This window comes from Malaclemys terrapin, chromosome 2, assembly GCF_027887155.1.
Source record: "Malaclemys terrapin pileata isolate rMalTer1 chromosome 2, rMalTer1.hap1, whole genome shotgun sequence".
Lineage (NCBI taxonomy): Eukaryota > Metazoa > Chordata > Testudines > Emydidae > Malaclemys > Malaclemys terrapin.
The window spans coordinates 79,590,405-79,606,478 of NC_071506.1; the positions used below are offsets into that span (position 1 = coordinate 79,590,405).

At 40.8% G+C, this 16,074-nt stretch overlaps 1 protein-coding gene across 5 annotated transcripts in view; it reads left to right on the forward strand.

Moving 5' to 3' along the window:
- Positions 1-16,074, forward strand: part of ZNF521 (zinc finger protein 521) — a 275,559-nt gene that overhangs the window by 223,676 nt on the left and 35,809 nt on the right. For 4 of the 5 annotated variants that reach the window (XM_054018220.1, XM_054018217.1, XM_054018216.1 and 1 more), the window contains 2 exons: positions 4,733-4,798; positions 15,041-15,172. In XM_054018220.1, coding sequence (XP_053874195.1) covers positions 4,733-4,798; positions 15,041-15,172 — 198 coding nt within the window. The remainder of the gene's footprint in view (positions 1-4,732; positions 4,799-15,040; positions 15,173-16,074) is intronic. The other variant, XM_054018219.1, reaches the window with a different exon arrangement.

Consider the following 16,074-nt stretch of genomic DNA (forward strand, 5'->3'; position numbering starts at 1 on the left):
TTTAAATTTTTAAATAGTAGCTTGAATGAACTTGTGCAGGTCTTAAACAAATTTGTCATAACGTAAAGAAATTAAAAATGTATTATGCGCAAAACGTTTTTATAATTCTGCATTATAGCCTTAGAAATATTTTATCAGGATATTTTTGTTTGGTTTGGTTTTACTGTGTTTTGGTTCTTTGCAGATGGGAACATCAGGAATTGCTATGTCAGAAGGATGACTATATTTAATTATTGGCTTCTGATTCTTGATTAAATTAGTACAAATCCTCACTTGCCTCTCTGCACTGTCCTACTCTTACACTTCAGCAGCATTATTTCTCGCTGACTAAAATCTTATCAAGAATCCATCATTTCCCCTTTCCATCCACTAAGTTTTGATGATTTGGTGCAAAGGTGTACTTACCGTAACACTGTTACGATAACTAGTACATTTGTGTTTCTGTTATGATGGGAGTACTGTTGTAGTGAGACTCATCCACTGTTGCTGCTTCTTCTCAGCAGTGTTAATTATACTTTAGGCTCATGTAGGGTGCATATGGAAACACAAAAATAAGTGATCAGGGACTAGAACAGTTTTGCTTTCATTTGTTGTGACAATGGCACATCTACTATGAAACACACACACAAGGCTAACGTACCTTATCTGTAATGAGGTCATGTCCCATGATGTGTATTAAACTCCACTAACTAGTCCCCTGCTTATCCAAAACCTCATTTATCTGAATTAATTTTGTGTCCCCCATTTCATTCAGCTAAACAAGGTTTCACAGTGTTTCCAACTCATGGTTTTATCATGAGTCTCGTGATATGTAATGTTTTGCTTAAAGCCTAGTCCCTGGAGTCATATGAATACATGAGAATCTTAGCTTTCATTTAGAAAAAAAAAGAGGGGGGACAAATTTCTAGTCCTTATGGTTACAGAGAAATGCTGGAAAATCTGAGACTTAAAAATGCCAAATCCACAAGGCAAAGAATTCAACGTGATTTATTGTTTTTTATCTTATGATTTTTAAGCCAATCTCATGATTTTGGTTGCCCGAGTCATGATTTTTCAGTTTTTGGCGTTGGCAATACTATAATGTACATTTTCATGTGTGTATCCGACTACTATAAATAGTCTGTCAGACTACCATGGGGCAGTATAGGGTTCTGTAGCGAGGATCTCCATTTTCCCCCCAGTGTACATGAGAGAATGGAGAAGCACCCATTTATCCCGAGTCCCTTGTTATGCCTATAGATAGTTTAGTGGAGACTATGTATTGATTCCAGCCTCCAACTTCTGGAGATGCTGAATCACAGTAGTTGTGCAGTGGGTTAATGGCATTTGATATAGTTTATCTGATTCTTCCCCCCACCATTGCTAATGAATGCCGACTGCCTAGTTTAAAAGAGAGCTAAATCCTATTTTGGCCAAGGCAGCTATGGAGAGCACAGATGCTGCCCACTGTGTCCTCTGCAAAAGGACTTCTGCCAACCGGGGAATGATTTCTCATGGCAGGACAAGAGGAAGTGCTGTGCAGTGCACTTTGCTGCTCTCCTGATCAGAAGCAAAGTACAATCCTACTTGCTGCCAGTTAGTACTTGCTGCTGAGTGCAGCATACTCACTAGCTGGCTAGGGAGTTAGTTGCCCACTAGGGAATGTGGTGCATGGGCCAATGAATTAGCTGTCTGTCCTTCCTACTACTACTCATGATTGCTGTAGAGAGACCGTGTCCTGCCGCTTGCATGGGGAAGAAGTTGTTTCCAAACAATGTCTTCACCCTCTTGTGCAGTAGAGGGTGGAATTTAGCTCCTATACACCAATGCTTTGGGCTAATACCTAAACAGTGGTTGGCAGGCCAAACAAAAGCATTGTGGTGCCATGCAGAATTCTCAAGTTTGGGAGCAGCCTTGGCACTTTCACTCCAGCCATCTAGTGTCTGGCCTGGTGAGGGTGGGAGCATAAGCTAACTGCATGGCTCTCTGAGCATCACCTGCTAGACGATTGCATAGCATTAACGGGGCTGCAAGAAGCTGCAATGGCAGCAGCATCCAGGGCCGGCTCCAGGGTTTTGGCCGCCCCAAGTACCCAAACCAAAAAAAACAAACAAAAAACAAAAAAAAAAAGCCGTGATCGCGATCTGCGGCGGCAATTCGGCGGGAGGTCCTTCACTCCCAGGCGGAGTGAGGGACCATCCGCTGAATTGCCGCCGAATACCTGGACCTGCCGCCCCTATCCGGAGCGGCTGCCCCAAGCACCTGCTTGAGAAGCTGGTGCCTGGAGCCGGCCCTGGCAGCATCTGAAAAGGGAGGCGGGTGGGTAATATTTTTCAGTGAGATGGCCTTATGTCTGGGAGATGTCCCCGAATGCCAGTGCAGAGAGGGAAAGGGGCATGGTTCCACCCTAAATAAAAGCCCCATGTCTTTTTACCCCACAAGTGGTTTTGATTCCTCTTTGCTGGTTTTTCACCCCTTCTCCTTATTTAAATTAACAAGAAAAAGAAAAACTCGGTGGACCTTTTTGAAAATATTTGAGCCAACAAATGCAGTCTTGTAAGTTATTTATTAGAGTATTTCTCAGTTAAAGTTTAATGTCATATAGTGGTCAGCAAACTCTCTCTTGCTGTTACAGTCATGTTTCTCATATCATGTTTCAAATTTCCTCAGAGCATTAGAAGTGTTATTTGGCTTTGGCGTGATGTTAATAGTAGTTTAATGCCATGCTACATTTTTCTCTGGCTCTACAAGTTTTACCCATAAGAGACGATGTACATTGGCCTCAAAGACTGTACATTTATTTTTCTCATAACGGTGATGTATTTTTTCCTTTGCTAATATATTTTGATGCCTTATAGTTGTAACCTGCTGTTCTCTTTAATTGCTTATTGTTATTAATTATGTAGCGGTAACGTTGTCGGCTGCTTGAGCCATTTGGCTGTAAAAAAATGCATTTGTCATTATTGCCATTGGAGCTGCAGTAAATTGCCAGAGTTCTGTCTGGAGATGAATGCTTTTGAGCGTTTCTCCAATAAAATTTGAATGTGTATCAAATCAAGATTTTCTTTTGCATCTTCCCTTCGCTTTTCCCCCACCCCCAGGTCTTCTCTGTCCTGTCCCCACTTCTCTTCTTTTCTTCCTTCTCCACCTCTTCTCATCCTTGAGCTTTTCTTGTCACATCTACTCTTCCTCCCTGTGGCCCCATTTTCCTTCTTTTTCTTCTCTGTTGACTTTCCTTCTGCCACACCCCACCCCTTTACAGTGGCTCCTTGTTTTTCCCACTTACCTCTTCCCTGCCTCCTCCTGTCTACAGTATTTCCTCCCCCTTCCCTAACCTTTACCTGCCTTTTCCTCTCTGCAGTCTTTTGTGTTCCTCCTCTTCTGTGCTTTTTGTCCCCTCCAGTCCCCTCTCTGTTTGTTTCTGCCTTTTTAGAGCTCACTGGGCATTTCTAAACTCCGCTTCTTGGTGGGCAGAATATTGGGAAAGGATGACTTTGCTCTAGAGAGGGGCTATAGTTTGGGTCCTTAATAAATATATATTTAAATAACGGCCAGCCTGAAGCCATAAATTCACAAAGATCACAACACAGTGTGTACTACATAAGAAAAAGCGAATCAGCCCTGATTATTGTATGTCTTTTCGAGAAACTGGGGAACTCTTCAATGCAGGGAACTCTTCAGTTTGTTTGGGGACAATTCTGCTCTCCAGTGTAAATCCATGTAACCAATAGAGTAACATCAGATTTACAGCACTGTAAGTGAGAACAGACTCTAGCCCTTTTTGTCAGGGGAGCCAAAAGCTGCCTATGTTACTGTATAATGGGATCAAATACAGAAATACGTGAAAGTTAAATGAAGCTGAAATTGAGCTTTCTCATATTTTCCTAAACAAAAAAATAGCAACTAAATTAGACTCAAAAAATACAAAGGTTACACCTCATTAAGTGGAACTAAATCACTATAATAATATTCTGAACAAGAAAAATTCTTCAAACTGGTTCTGTTGGGCTAGGAGAAAAGAGTCTAGTTTAAAAGCCCAGTTCCAGTATACATTAAGCACAGCTCTGAGGGCCTCAAGTGCCCATTCCACATTTTTTTCTCCTATTTTTGGAGGGGTCAGGGTGGTGGAGAGGGCAGAAGGTTGGCACATCCCTAATTGAGCTGAATTTCTAAATCAATATTCCAGCTACTGCTGTTCACTTCTTCAAAAGGTCCTTTACATGTGTAACAAGAAGTCATTAAGCAACAGTTCTCATACTGCATTCAGATTTGAAAAAAATTGTCAACAGTGCCTGGCTTTTCATATAATTAAATAGCAGGAAGTGTAATACTTTTCATTCTAGGTATCCATAATGTTCAGAAATGCAAAGTCCTGTTTTAGTCTCTCTCTTTCTCTCTCTCTCTCTCTCTTTCTCTCTCTCTAAGAGGAAGCAGGTCGTTCTTTGCATCTTGGATAAACAGCTTTTCAGCATTTAGAGATTTTCTCCTTCAGACAACTAGTGGCTTTGTGCCAAAAAAGGAAGGCTCTGACCTTGCTATACACTCAGAACAAAAAATACCTGATGAGAGTTGTGTACGGTACATAGCTCGTGCTGCTGGTCCACTGCTGTGTGGAATTAATATTGACTATTCGACTGTCTCAGTGCTAGAAGATGTTTTCCCTGTAGACCTAACTTTACAACAGGTTGCATTTAGTTTATGCTGCATGAAATATCCTCTTTCAATTTTACCAATTTGTGTTTTTTTTGTGCAGTACTCGAAGGTAGATATACCTGTACTTCCACCAGTTCCAGAAGTCCCAGACGGGTGGGCATTACTAGTAGGTATTTAACATCAAACAACAGAGAAAGCTACCTCTCCAAGCAGAAAGCATGAACAACAACAACAACAAAAAATTACATACAACACAGCAAGAAAAAAAATCACATTTAAAATGAATGCACAATACTAAAAACCAAAAGTTTTTGACTTATATTACTCTGTTCTTAATTCTTCTGAATACAAATGTGACATTTTTATTAGTTTTTTTCCCCCATGGTTTGATTAAATTGTTAATAAGTACTTTGCCCAGCCAGTCTCTGAACAGTTCGAATTATAATTTTATTTTACTATAGGTTGGTACAAGAAACTTTCTTTTCAGGGAGAAATATGGCTTCAGCACAGGATTGAGAGCAAGGAATTGCAAAATTCTAATCTTGACTGACACTGATTGTGTTGTGGCCTTGTACAAATTATCTAGGGCCTGATCCTTCTCCAGCTAAATTTAGTGAGAGATTTTCCATTGTCTTCAATGGAAGAAGGATCAGTCACTTAACATGCCTCAGTTAAAAAGGCCTGACCTCGCAAATTTCTGAGTTATCTACTCACATGAACAGGTTCATGTAAGCCAGGAGGACTGCTCATCTGAGTTAGTTACTCCAATGTGCTGGTATTTGCCAGATCAATCTCTTAAGTCTTTGGTTTATGCTCATAGAGCATTTTGAAGATGTAGTGTTAAGCTAGAAGTACATTTGAATGATTCATACTGCTACAGATAACTCATAAACTCCAGCTTTTTCTTAATGGTGCTTTTAATTTCTTCTAATAGCAAAGAGAAAACATTTTGAAAATTATTTGCAGAATATGCCATGCCACAGGAGGCTGCATAGCAATGACGTTGTGTAACCTTGTGATGTGTACATGCTATGTGATGCAACACAGATTTAAAAAAAAACAGAACTAAATACCTTGTCCTGGTGCAGTTATGGGCAAGAAGTAACAAATTGTGTCCCATAACACGGTGACTAACTCTGTTGCTGAATTCTTGAACTCTCTCCTAGTAGCCAGATGCCTGGAAAGGGCATTTGCTACATAGAAATCTTTCTTATTTGAGATGAAAATATGACAGTTATTAAGAAGTTAGGACTTTTAGATATGGAATGAATCCTTTTTTATTTTAACCAACCTGACTGGTTAGGCATTTTGGGGTTTAATCAATGTACAGTGCTAAAGGCACTTGTAGTAAGAAGAATTCACTTACATGCAGCCAAAGTGAGTGCAACCAAGCAAAAAAGTGAACAGTTGGTGAAGTGAAATGCATCCCTTGCTTCAGACAGAAATACAGTGGAGTGAGAGATGCAGCAGACTGGGTTTCCCTTAAGCAGAGTTCATTTCAAAATCTGGCCCTGGAGAGATGAACTTTTTGCTTTAATTGAGGAGGTGGATTCTAGTGCTTGTTGCTCCATCAATCAGCACCCTTCTCCTGGTGGCTGTTCCGCAAAGGTACATTAGCAATACTCTACAAAAAGCTGCAGTGATCCTTAGTCATAAAATAGGCCATATTGCACAATGCCTCTGGGAGCACTATTGGAGCTGAAGCCTGAGTGCCCCAGCACCATTTTACAGGTTCCAATGCACATGTTCTCTCCTCTCCAGTACTGGTACAGTTCCAATGGCCAACATACATAGGAGGGGGAAGAGACATAGCTTTCTTCGCCCCATTTGGGAAGGCTAAATTGCCTGTGTGACTCATGGATGACAGGACTAGGATTTTGCATGGCTACTAAGCATAGGCATAAGATAGGGAAGACTCCTTACATCTTTGCCCCAACTCCCTTCCATGTACCCACTCACAGGTAGGCACAATCTTGCCCTAAATGTCCTTTTTTTTAATTTGAAAAAGGAGGGGGAAATGTCACCCAAGATGGAACCAGGCATGCCAGGTTTCCGTGCTGAGCAAACTTTTTATGACCGAGTCACAGACTGATTTAGAATTGGATTGAGAATAAATGCCAACTCTGACACAGCGCTAACTTCAATGATGTTAATGCATGGCACTATTATATTAGGATGAATAAAGGGGTGAGGAGGGCATGAAGTCCTTTCTTCCCTCCCCCCCACGCAATGTGAGCAAAATGGTCAGCTTTTCTGAATATGACAGGACACTCCTGATTGTAATTCTGTTGCCCACCCAGACCCTGTGCTCCTAGCCTAGCAGAACAGGATGGGACTTCATTTAGACTTTTTATTAGACTTTTTTCAGTGGCAGTTCTTTCAGCGCTGTAAACATTTCCTTTCAGCAAATTCCAGCTGTATCCTTTGGCTTTAGTACATCTATTTCTTTATCACTTTACTCCTGTGCTTTTCAGAATTAACACCTTGGTGGATTGTGGTTTTTGTCTTGGGGCGGGTGGCGTGATAACGTTTGAGAAATTAAAAATGACAGAAGCTCTATTTCAATCAGGGAGAAATGATAAACATGATGCTAGAACTCGTCAGGCACTGTTCAGTTCAGCATCAAGTCTTTATAGAGTAACTGTGTCCTCTTTAACCAGGTGAGGAAAAGGCCTACCTGATATTCGAACACTAGAAGTTCTTTTTTATAGCAGGGGCTTAAGAATTACAGTTCTAGCTAGGTTTGAAATAGCAATGAAATTATTTGTAACAAAATTCAGACATTTTTGTATTTGTGTAGCAGTTGTGAACTCAGCACATTGTCATTAAAAAAGAAACACCAGTGACACAAATATGTAAACTAAGAAACAATTGGGTCGATGTATGCATTGCAAATTACGATGCAGTACTGCTTATTTTTTCTACTCTGTTTTTTAGTGCAAGCTGTTGTAGCCAAGGGGTTAGCTTCGTCATCTGTGCCATTTCTTCGTTACTCCTTAGACCTCTGGCTTATAAATGTGTGCTGTGAAATTAACTCAGGGAAGAGGAGAGCCAAAGTGAAGGGGAAGAAATTGGTTTAGGGCATAGTTTGCTTGGTTAAAAAAGAAAACACACTGTAGCTGTACACACTTTTGAGCTGGAAAATTACAGGAACTTCAGGCCATTTGGTTCCTGTGTTTTATGCAGAGGGCAGAGTTTACTCCTATTCTGATCAGGAGCTTTACCAGGAGGAGTTTATATCTTTGGACCTTAGCTGATAGATTGTCAATGTAAGAGGCAGAAGGACCCTTCTGGACAGCCTGGAAGATGAATGAGAGAGAGTCCTACTTATAAACTGATACAAATTGGTTTTCAGCGATGGCTGTAGTGTTGATCAGACAATATAAGGGGGCCCCCAGTGGTTACCAACTTAACAACTACATGTGAGTCAACCACTGAACAATTTGCTTGTCGCCACACTAGATTTTTGTTTTTATTGACAAGAAAGAAGCATAAACTTGGGACACACACAGGCTGCTTCCCTTGTTTAAAGTTTATATTGAAATGTCACTGTCTTCAGTGAAATAACAAGTTCTGTGTTGGAGTTCAGAACTTTGATGGGCTCTGAGCAACCAGAATGTTACAACTTTATCTGTGGTCTCTGGAATAAAAGTAACAAATTAGCAGATGTAGATATTGAACCGTAGGAGAGAGGATTTTTACCAGATAGCCTACAGCTTTGAATGTGAGTGTATGTTCAGCTTCAAGATGGATTTTGTTGTTTGTTTTTATAGCTGGTTATCAAGTTAGCTGCTTACGGTAATGGGCTGCACCTCAATTACAATCTGCCTACATCCATTGAAACACTTAATATTTGTGTAAATATTAAATATTTATATGAATATTACACATTTTTATTTGGAATTTATTCATGTTTACATTTATGTATCATCTGAGTAAAAATTATAAATGGAAATAATTTACTTAGCCAGAGATTCTGCATGCGTCAAATTAAATTATCTTCCAACATTGGGTAAGCCATCCTCATTGCTGTTGTTAGGCTTTAACCATGTCTTACCTCACACCTTAACCGTGTAGGTGCACTTTTAAATCTCAGTTTTGTGATATACAGTGGGCACTTTGTTCTTAACTCCCTTATGGAGTTATTGGATCTATAACATGAAGGACATACTGACTGGTTTTGCAATGTGCAACACCAGGGACTGTAAGGTATGGTTTTCTGTTTGATTTGGAAAAGTGTAGGTTTTATAGGTTAATTTCTTTCTCATTGTTCAGCTAACTCATTTGCACTGTAATGTACTTTCCTATTCCTCCTCTTGATAGTTGGTGTTTTAATACCTATGTTGCAAGCAGTATTCTAAATTTAATCCATATAGCGGTTGTCTAGAATTCCATAGCATTGCTTATTTCTTACCTATAACTCTTAATAAAAAATAGGGCTGTGCCAACCTATTATACCCTTAATAGAATATTCTAATGGTTATTAAATCAATTGACTCTGAATCTCACTTTAATAAATGAGTCAGACAGTATTTTCCAATTACTGTCAGCCGCCACCTTTCTAAAGAGCAGAAGATTATTTTGATTGAATTTTTTAAAGCTGTTCAGCACTTTTTTTCCCCCTGCTCTTACTCGAAGAATAGCAGCTCTCTCGTGTGGGGAAGAAGGCCTCTTGGACTGTATTCTGACACTCCATTGCATTTCAGATTTATCCCAAATGTAAACTGAAAATGTGGCATTTCACTGGCCCTTTATTTATTAATGATATAATACTTTATGCACTGTTGTAGTGCCTTAGCAAATTGCCTGCTAAATAAGAGCCAGATTGTGGCTGGCCATGCACAAGTATGTAAGAAGACTCAAGAAATCTTTCCAACTCCCTTTTTCCCTGCCTTATACCTCCACAAGGAGCGTCCACAACCCCAGCCTGTTCTTGTATACCAGAGGGAGATACAGCACTAGCGACACTACTGAATTCTCCATAGGAAGCAGGGCAGGGCAGAGCAATGACCTAGCCCTCCTCTGCACTAGCTGTCACACCAAAACCAGTAGAAATGTGGGGAGGGTACAGTGTTCGCCCTGACACATGCACGCACTGCACCTTTGAAAGGGAGAGATCACCTTGATGTATGCTCCCTTGGTGTTTCCAGAGGTCTTCTGTGTGTCTCAGCACTCACTGTGCCAAAATGCCTGTAGGATCTAGCATTAATGCAGAGCCTCTCTTCTGTCATGGTAGTCTTAATAAAAGCCATAATTAGTCATAATTAAGTAACCTCATAACACCCTTGAGAGTTAGGTAAAAACTACTATACCTGTTTTATCGATGGATAATCTGAAGCAGAGAGAATAACTGATTTGCCCAAGGTCACACAATAAGTCAGTAGCAGAGCTGGGAAACCCCAGAACTCCTGACTCCTAATCCAGTGCTATGTGCTAACTATGTTCCTTCCTCTTCAATTTAAGTTATGCACTCTCACATTCTTGAATTTAATAAGTGGAAATTTCCCATTTATTCCAGGAGTGGAGCACACGGTAAGTTTTATGTCAAAATTGGAGTGAAAAAAATTGTCCCATGTAAAGAAAATCCCAAAGCTACAGACGTGGGAAGAAAACAAATTTGTTCGCGTTTTAAATGTGATCTTCATAACTGTAAGGGCTAGGCACATTTATTTTTGAACAGAAAGCTTAGAGTCTGCAGACATTGATGGTTCTTGCCTGGGGAAGTTACCCATTGCCAGAGGTGAGTGGGTGAAGTGAACTTTTTAATCCCTTTTTATAAGCCTTTAGGAAAATGAAATTTGCAATATAAAGCAGGCTAAGTAATTTTAATGTTTGTGACCAACAGATCTCATGGATACTGGAAATATAACAGTCATATTTTAACAGGGACCAACTGTTCTTGAACAAGTAAAAACATTGTATTAGCCAAAATTAGGTATTCTTCAAATCAGAATTCATGTTTTGTCATGTTTAATTAAGATAATTATTGTGGACCATGCAAAGAGAATTCCATATCCCATTCCTGTTTGAATTCCACTATATCCCAGTATCTCAGTTCAGGAATCCATATCCCCTTGGAATGTTTTGAGAAATTCCCCTTCGAGGTGCTAGTGGTATAGAATGACTAGCACCATTAATTTGCCAATGCTAACTCTGTGTTTCAAGGCTCGGCATTATTTTCACCTTGATGGGTGAAAGAGCTAGGGATGAGCTCCCTTTGTCCCACTTGCTGTGAGTCTGTACGTCAGCATGGAAAACACCCTAAGATCCTACCTGGCTATCTATCTAAGCTAAGGCCACAACCTTCCCCCATAGGCTTGTTAGTGCATAATTGTCCATTATTGGGATTTTCTCTGAAATACCTGTACTGGCCAGTGTTGGAGAAAGGATACTGGGTAGGTGGATGTTTGGTTAGATCTAATATGAAAATACCTATTTCCTAGTGGGGGAGGGGTGGAGAATGCCAGTTCAGGATCTTCAGAAAGAGAAGCACCAGCTTTGTGTGAGGCTGCTGAGTATACATTCTTCTTCGGCACCACCCACTGCTGGAGCCTGCCTGTTTGTGGGAGAGTACCTTGTAAAACGTGCATCACATGTTATGACCAGGGCCAGCTCTAGGTTTTTTGCTGCCCCAAGCAAAAAATTTGTTGGTTGCCCTCCCTCCCTCCACTCCCCCCCCCCCCCCCGCCAGCCCTGGGCGCTCTCCCCCTCCCCCCCAAACTGCACCCTCCTGCTGCCCCAGCCCTGGGTCACTGGTAACTCGCTCCCAGGGCGGGTCATTCAGCAGGAATTTTGGATGTGCACAGAACACAGACAGGTTTGGTTCCCATATGGTTACAGAACTGCAGTAAAGTGGAACAATTTTCAGTTTGTGTGATTGAAGGATATCTGGATGCATATTATAAGACTTTCCTACATAAATGAGGAAAAGTTGAGGTGCCTTTATTATTCTTTTGTTCCATTCTTTGTTTCTATGGGGAATTTGCCAATGCACAATCACTGTCTTCCTTTTAAACAAATAAAACTAAAAAAAAAAAGCAATGGCTGTTGAAAATAGCAATTCCAGTCCTAATAACCACTGGGAAGCATTTCTTGCTCAATTTATTCTACTTTTTCTACAGCAAGTTACAGTGGATCAGTATATTTGATTTGGGAGAAATGAAGTAACAGCTGCCCAAATTGAGCTTGAGCACTCCTGAATTTTGAGGGTGTTCAAATCTGGAAGGCAGGTGCTAGATTCCCTTTCTGAATATTAGCTAAATCTGGAAAAGAAAAGTCAATTTCTGCTTCCATGGCTCAGAAGTGTAAATCTTCCTACGTGCCTGGTACTGTATCTAAAGCTGCCCAGGTCTTAGTAGAGCCTCCCCTCCCTTACTTTTCATTTTAAATTCTAGTGATAGAGAGGGGCACTGTCCATTTAGTTCACCCAATTCTTTCTTTGGGGGAGAGCCCAGGGCTGGGGCAGCAGGGGGTGTGGGCGGGGGGAGCCCAGGGCTGAGGCAACACAGGGATATGGGGGGTGCCCAGGGCTGGGGGGGGGGCGGCAAAAAACCTAGAGCTGGCTCTGTCTCTACCAGTCACAGCAAGCTGTAGCATGAGATTTCAGTTCTACACTCCTTCCCCCTCCCTTTCCTGTAATTGCGACCGAGGGAATGCTGGGAAATGTAGTTATTTCCCTGCTCCAGGGCTGGCTCTATAGGCAGGGAGCTAACCAGGAACTACAGCTCCCAGGGCCCCCTGTTGGTTCTCAGCTCCCATGCTGGATTCTTGCGCCCCTGCAAATTTGCCGCCCCAAGCAACTGCTTGCTTTGCTGGTGCCTAGAGCCGGCCCTGGTTATGACCATACCTCTTAATTGTCTTGTATTGGGCAGGGTGTCCAGTACTTTGGCTACTGTTTCTGGCCCTGTCCTGCTGTGTTTACACAGCTGTCCTCCATCATGATAGTCATTGGGCTGGGATGGAGAGATCTTCTCCAGTCCTCTTGGTGGCTGAGTTCTGTGCATGCTGCTGCCTTTAAACCCTTTTTCTCCTCTAAACAGATGTTTTCTGGCTTCTTGCCCACCCTTGTGGTGATTAGATGGAGCAGGGCTTATCTTTGAACAGTGGTTACAGACTCTAAAGAGGGTTGGCAGTGTTGGCAGAAGGATGAAAAACCTAGGCAGCTTCTTGAGTATCCTCTAAAACTGAGCATCCCCACTGAGGATGGAAGATGTTTTGGGTTCAATATTTATTAATTTATATACACTGATTTATAAAAGATGTCACAGCTCAGATAGCCCTCTCCTTCCACCCTTCCCATCTATGCACTAGGCTTCTAGATCAATTTTGGATAGAATACCAGGCATCCAGCAGAGCATAGATCACGGTGAAGTTAGATACATGAACTTTGTGCACAAGCAAGTTATGATCATCTGACCCTAGCATATATGGTCTCCCAAGATAGATGAGCCATTTCAGTACACTATGATCACTGTTTCAATGGGTGAAGTTAGATCGGAAAATCTAGCAGTGTTTTAATAAAGGACTTTGTAAAGAACAAAAACAAATTGCTATGGGAAAAGCTAAAACTCTGCTTGTTGGTGTGTGCCTGGCTATCCCTGTGAATCTCTATCCTGCTGCATGATGACTGACAGGAAGGGAGAAGGGGAAAGAGACGCATATAAGCCATAATTTTAAAGAGCCAGAATAGGACCAAAAGTTTCTATATTCACAGCTAAGTTAAAAGCATGATTTTATCCTGTTGGAAAAGCAAAATTATGTGCATGCCTATATTATTAATTCTGATTACTTAATTGAGAGAACCCCTAAAATAAAGTGTAATCCTTATGGCTTTGTAGGTTTTGCTCTACACCTTCTCAATATGAATCTTCTCAATATGAAGAATTCATAAACCGTTTAGATAATTATATTCAAGAAGAATTTGCTACAGCCCCAAATACACAATGGACTTTTCCTCTTATGAAATTTTAAAATTCAGAATGTCCTGTGTAGCTTAGTTATGCTTTATTCCCCTCTTCCCCCACCCCCTAAATTCTTACCCTGGCGCTTGCTTATACCAAGGCTGAATTTAGCCTTCAGAGTAATTCAGCGTAACAAAAACACCAGGCATACAACTGAAATGATTTCAATTCTGGTTAGTTATTAAGGGCTAGGTTAGAGACTGACTGTATGACACCATTCAGTTTACAGGTTCTATGGCATGTTTTCTTTAAATTAATTGGAAGAATTTTCTAATATAATTAAATAAACAAAAAAGCTCGTGTGTGCTATGTGTGTTCTATTCACTATCGACAGCAGTTATCAATCTGGCATGTTGGTCATTATGGTTACTAATCATTCTAGTCGGTGTTGTTTTAAGCAGAAGGTAGACAGTTTGACATTTATATATTTGGGATAGAGAGAGGGCTTTCCTAAATCATTTTTTCACCAAGAAATGTTGTAGAGATTAGTTGGTTGCCAAGCTGTGTGTTATTGTTTGATTTTTAGTAATCAAATATTGTATTTACCTGCTAGATCAATGTTATTTGTGTAACACACTAGTGACATACAGAAGGACCTTTTCTAAGCTGTGCTATGGGAATTGCCCCCTCTGCAATAGGGCTGGAAGCCGCATCTTACTTAGCAACTGTTTCTAAGTAGGACAGCCATTCACTGCCTAAAGCTAGGAGTGATGTCTGTGGAAGAGAGTGGAAAAAAGCATGAGGAACCTGTAGGTGGCAGTGGAAGGGTTTTAAGGCCATGTGATATCACCAGGAAAGCCTATGTCAGGGAACAGTGAGGGGCTTCAGAGCCTCTAGGAAAAATAATGAGTAAAGGAAAAAAATCTATTATTATCAAAAAAGGTGTTGAGAGCCTATAAAAATTTGAGTATGAGTTTGGTAGCTGTCTGCAAGAGAAACCAGGAGCTGGAGTGAGAAGGGAAAACTGGAGTGGGGAGTTATATAGGAGATTATACAACACTGGCTTGTAGTTGAAGCCTATGCATTGTCATGCTGGCTGGGGGGAATACCACTGAGAGTGGCAGAAGGATCATTTAAGCACACAATTCTCATCTTTGCTGATAGAAGCCAAACATGTCATTCCTTGTGCACTCTTTTGGAAATATATTAATTTTTGATTGGGTGGGTGTGTTAGGGATGTATGTTCCCTGTTCCAGAGCTAGTTTCTTAGTGAAATCTAATACATCTGCATTTCTATCCAATGACAATTATATGTACCAAGTCTTTGGCTTTGTATGTTTTGTATGCTCTTAAACCTTGCAGATGAAGAATATTTCAGAAGCCATAGATTTTAGGGGCATCAGGTTTATCAGGACTAGATAAACAAGGTTCAGTCCATAGATCATATTGGACTTGTCACTTTGTAATAGCCATGATGAATTTCACCTTCCTTTTGATTTCTCCACCAGACGAAGGATTGAACCATGAATGTAAACTCTGCAATCAAACATTTGACTCTCCTGCCAAACTTCAGTGCCACCTGATAGAACACAGCTTTGAAGGAATGGGGGGCACCTTCAAATGTCCAGTCTGCTTTACAGGTAGGCAGATGGGATCAGTACATTCCCTGTCATTCCCTTAGCCTATGCATACAGAACTTTCATTTATATGGCCCTTAGTATTAATGTCATGTTACGACTTTAGGTCAGTTTTGGGATACAATGTTAGATTTGTGCTCATTAGTAATATCGATTAGAAACTGTTTAAAAAATCAGGCTTGATGGAAGGTCAGGCATGCATCTACGTGAATTGCATTTCAAAGTTATTTATCAGAACTTTGTATTTTTAGAATTGCAAAACTGATTGTTACATTCATACACCTTGGTTTCATCACTGTCATGTTCTGAACTTGCCAAGGGGAAAAATGACCATCAATATATACTGTCCAGTTATAGAAAATGTGGTAAATGAGAGCAGAACTTAGGTAAGGAGTGCTGGCTTTGGCCCCAAAAGCATGCTTCAGTGTTCTCCTTTGGACCAACAGTAATGCTCCAGTTTAATTTAGTTGTTGGCACTAGAAAAGGAGAACCTTCATAATTTGCTTTTGGGGAAATTTTGCACTCCTTACACAGGGCCAAGTTCTGCTCTCAGTCACACGGGTCTAAATGTGGTTTAGTTCCTCTCAGGTCAATAGATATGCATTGGTATAAACCCAGCTGAGAGAGTGGCTTGGCCTAGAAGGACTAAGGAGTACAAGATTTGACTATATAATGAGGGACAGAAAAATGGTGGATAAAACTTACCCCCGATTGTTCTTGAAAATGAGAACACATTCAAAGGATGCACACAGACTTTTTTTTAAAGGGCAATAGGCCTTTTTTTTAGCAGACTGTTTTCTAAAATTATACCTTAAATCAGTGGTTCCCAAACTTACATCCCTCGGCCCGCGCCACTTCCAGCAGTTCCCATTGGCCTGGAGCAGCGAACCGCTGCCAGTGGGAAC